Source organism: Chenopodium album, chromosome 21 (assembly GCF_948465745.1).
Source record: "Chenopodium album chromosome 21, dcCheAlbu1.1, whole genome shotgun sequence".
NCBI classification, from domain to species: domain Eukaryota; kingdom Viridiplantae; phylum Streptophyta; class Magnoliopsida; order Caryophyllales; family Amaranthaceae; genus Chenopodium; species Chenopodium album.
Window position 1 is genome coordinate 4801001 of NC_137854.1, and position 3730 is coordinate 4804730.

A 3730-nucleotide genomic window follows, 5' to 3' on the forward strand; every position below is an offset into this window, starting at 1 on the left:
ATTATTTACCCACTTAATTACCTATTTTCATTTCATATTACTAGTCTTTTTCTCAACAATTTTTTCATTCATCAAAAATACAAATTTAATATGGAGTATCACCCTTAAGTATATATTTTTTTTCTTTTGTAAGCAAATTCATACCTTGTACATTTTTGCACAGTTGCACTATACACTTGTAATTCTCATGCATAACCTTAAATTACAATTAGTATGGTATAGAGACAATATGTAATCAAATGTTTGTATCTTTTTATTTGTCTTTGAGGAAAAGTTTGCAAATCAATTCTTCTCACCAAAAAAAAAAAGTTTGCAAATCAATTCTTAGACTTTTTAACATAATCCGTGGACAATGAAATGATATCTACAAAGCATTGTATTTGTAAAAGTCGAAGTAATACATGTACAAGAAGTGAATGCTAGCCCTGCACACTTGAAAATTTTCACTTCCATACTTTGATTTTCCCTTGTAAACTCTTTAAGCACATGATCTCAAGGCCATGATAGAAACATCAAAGTAGAACTGATCAACTATCTGTTGTTCTTTCTAGTATGAAGATGTTGCCTTTATTATCTCTTCCTATCCGCATCGTGTCATCTACATATCTGTATCATCTGTGTCAAGGATCAACATTTCTCTTTCAACATTGACCTTTCGTGCCAAAAGATCAGGTATTGGATAGTGTCATTTAAGCAGATAAACTAACAAAGGATACGTGATCTCCAGCCAACCTTCTGGATTGAATATACCGAGTAAAAGATCATAATTTTTCTTGAACAAATTCATCAGCTTGAGGTTTGTCATGTATATTAGGTGGGGGGGAAAAAAAATCATAATTCAGCTAGTTTATCACTATCTAAAATTTGTACAACTACAGAGCAGTAGACGAAGTACATACCTTTTCTGGGGTGATCTGTGAATTGTCATACTTGATACTTACTCTCTGTACATAACAAAAAGAAGCTCAATATGTTCATACACACCAAATTATAATGGTCACTTCAGACAGATTAGTAAATTTATCAGAGAGTTCAAGGAGATGTGGAGGCTTACTGATGGCGAGACAACACTGAAAGAGGCCTGAACTGTCAACTGACCATTTAGCAGAATCAGTCCTCTTGCACTGAACTTGATTATGTTAACTGCTTTGCCCTCCATTATTTTGGCATCACAAAATCAATAGCTTTATAAATGTTTCATAGGCAAACACAGAATTTATGCAACAAAAAAGGATTAATCATATAAGTTATAAGACCTCTAGTTAGCTCTGAACTAGTTTATGCCAAAATTCAGACAACACTCCCAGATTATCCACAATCTGCAATTATAGATTAGTAGATTACTCAGAAGCTTGTCGTATTTCGAATCTTGCTTCCAAAATTTAAACCATAACAGCTATTATTGTGCAATACTGCAGTCCATGATATGCAAGATAAACTTTGGTTCATTATTGGAGTTAACCCCAGCTAAGCAAAGCACAACCAACTATCCAAGTCAATGAGACATCGTGTAGCGGGGTTATTTGTGATCAAGTGCAAGCATTCCAATCCCTCGAAATAGGTATAGGTTGCTTTCATATAACATCTCTTCCCAAAAATACCTCAAAAAGGAAAGAATGTAAGATCAAGAATTCAAGAGGTTAACTAATGCCTGAAACCCTGCTTAAATTAGATTATGTGACATATTTTACAGGATTTCTGAAGGCTAAAATTAGATTATGTGACATATTTTACAGGATTTCTGAAGGCTAAAATTAGTTATCCCCTTTCTTTGACATCTAACATCAAAAATTAATTCATGCCTAAAACATGATAGATTACTTGATATTTGAATGAAAGAGTAAGTCTATAAAATTAATAATGTTTCTAAAATAAGAAAGTAGCCATACCTCAGCAATGTCAATGATCTGTAAAAAATCCCCCAAATTGATAAAATCTCTGAGTCCAAGCTTAGTTCTATTTGAACCCAATATAGTAATTGTACTATAAATAAGCTTCCAGCATCCACTAACCTTTCCAATTACAGAAACAAAAACAAAGATTAATCAAATAATATTACTAGTAATGATCAATTGAGCATAAAACAAGTCAATCATATGGAAATTATACCCAAAAACTTTGCTCTACCTTATCTAGACTGTATGTTGGATTGGGTGTTGGGTTATTAGCTTCAAGTTCAATCACCAAATTCTCAATTTCTCTCTTCTTGTCAGATGCAACCCCAAAAACACCTCTGTTGGTACCTATACACACATGCACAATATATTGTCAATAATTATCTCAATAAGTTAAAACACTTGGGATGTGGCACCTAGTATCGAATCTCGTCTACATCACTGCCTTTACGCCTTCTTATACATTAAAATACATACATTACACAGAAACAATAATACCCATTTGCCAAGATTGACTTTTTTATCTAGCAAATCAAAAACCACTTATAAAACCCATTTTTTTTTTATATAAAATTGATTCTATATACTTCAAGAAAATGTACCTTCAATAGAGCTATAAATACTTGATTTAGTAACACAATTAGTATCTTCATTATTGAGAAACAAATCTGAGCTGTGTTCTTCAGTAGTACAATCAACTCTAAGTGTAAACCCAGAAGAAAAATTATGCTTAAATTTTGTACAGTTGAATTTTGAATTTGGAAGTGGGAATGATGAAGTTAGTGGGATTTTGATTTGGGATAATTGTGGAAAAGAATGTGAAGCTGGGATAATTGGTGGTTGCATAAGCTTAGTGGCCATTGAAGGAAGGATAAAAAAAATTTCTTACAAAATTATTGGGTGGACGCACATATTTAAGGGTATAATGGGGTATTTTATGTAGTACGGTTGGGGTAGTTTCGGTAATCCATGTCTTTTTCACTCTAATGCCATCGTTTAATTAGTGAAATAATTAATCGATTAACAAAGTTTTTTTAAAAAAAAAAACTTTCAAAAACAAAATTGTAGACATGTGATTCATGTAAACGAATAATATCCTTTATATGCACCCGGTTGAACATAAAAATAGGTATCCAAATTTTTGCTCATTTATTATTATTATTATTATTAATTATTATTATTATTATTATTATTATTATTATTATTTTGTTTGAAATCTAGTAGATTCGTCTTGACCTCTACTTTTCGTATATCAAAATTTTGAAATTTTAACTACAATATAATTTAACATATTAATGGCAAAAAAAATTACATTGGTAAGCGTGAAATAACAATTACAGAGTATAATTTAAATAGGGATTTATTTAAAAAATTACTCATTAATTATATTTGGCAAAAGCTAACGAACGCCCATGCGTTAGATAATCTAGCTAAAAGTAGCAAGATTAAATTAAAATTAACATTAATTACACTAATCGACTTATGATTTTATCATGCTTTTCCAAATTAAATGCTTATCCAATGCCCTTAGGGCCTTCGTAGCAAAATCCATTATATTTTCAAACTAATCAAATGCTAGAGACCTAGAGTAATAGCAAGTAGCAACTCTTGTAGCATTTTCTTTTTTTGAACAAGAACTTCTCTGTGTATGTAATCTCAAATTCTCCATTGATAGCACAATATACTTTTTAAAAAATGGCCTGGATTTTTTTTTTTTTTTTGAGAAAAAATGGCCAGGGAATATTATGCATAAAATTATAGTCTCTATTTAGATCAGGCTCCTCAAAGCCAAAGAAAATTTGTAGCAATGAGACACAACCCAGACATTTCATATC

The 3730-nt window shown here is 31.1% G+C and overlaps 1 protein-coding gene across 1 annotated transcript; it reads right to left on the minus strand.

The window, feature by feature from the left end:
* Positions 1-232: 232 nt before the first annotated feature.
* LOC145601706 (fibrillin protein 5 homolog) lies at positions 233-2783 on the minus strand. Its single transcript, XM_081657767.1, has 7 exons — positions 2498-2783; positions 2128-2243; positions 1890-2012; positions 1055-1153; positions 900-944; positions 717-790; positions 233-606 (listed from the first exon to the last, which is right to left on the minus strand). Exons 1-7 carry the CDS (start codon positions 2754-2756, stop codon positions 528-530), a joined length of 795 nt encoding a protein of 264 aa, XP_081513893.1. The 5' UTR covers positions 2757-2783; the 3' UTR covers positions 233-527.
* Between the last annotated feature and the right edge of the window lie 947 nt (positions 2784-3730).

Excerpts from the sequence above, each read along its gene's own strand:
- LOC145601706 (XM_081657767.1), bottom strand. The coding sequence starts at position 2,756 with ATGGCCACTAAGCTTATGCAACCACCAATTATCCCAGCTTCACATTCT. Across the intron at positions 2,244-2,497 it reads TATTTATAGCTCTATTGAAG|GTACCAACAGAGGTGTTTTT; the intron begins GTACATTTTCTT and ends ATGTGTGTATAG. Across the intron at positions 945-1,054 it reads TCAGTGTTGTCTCGCCATCA|AGAGTAAGTATCAAGTATGA; the intron begins GTAAGCCTCCAC and ends TGTTATGTACAG.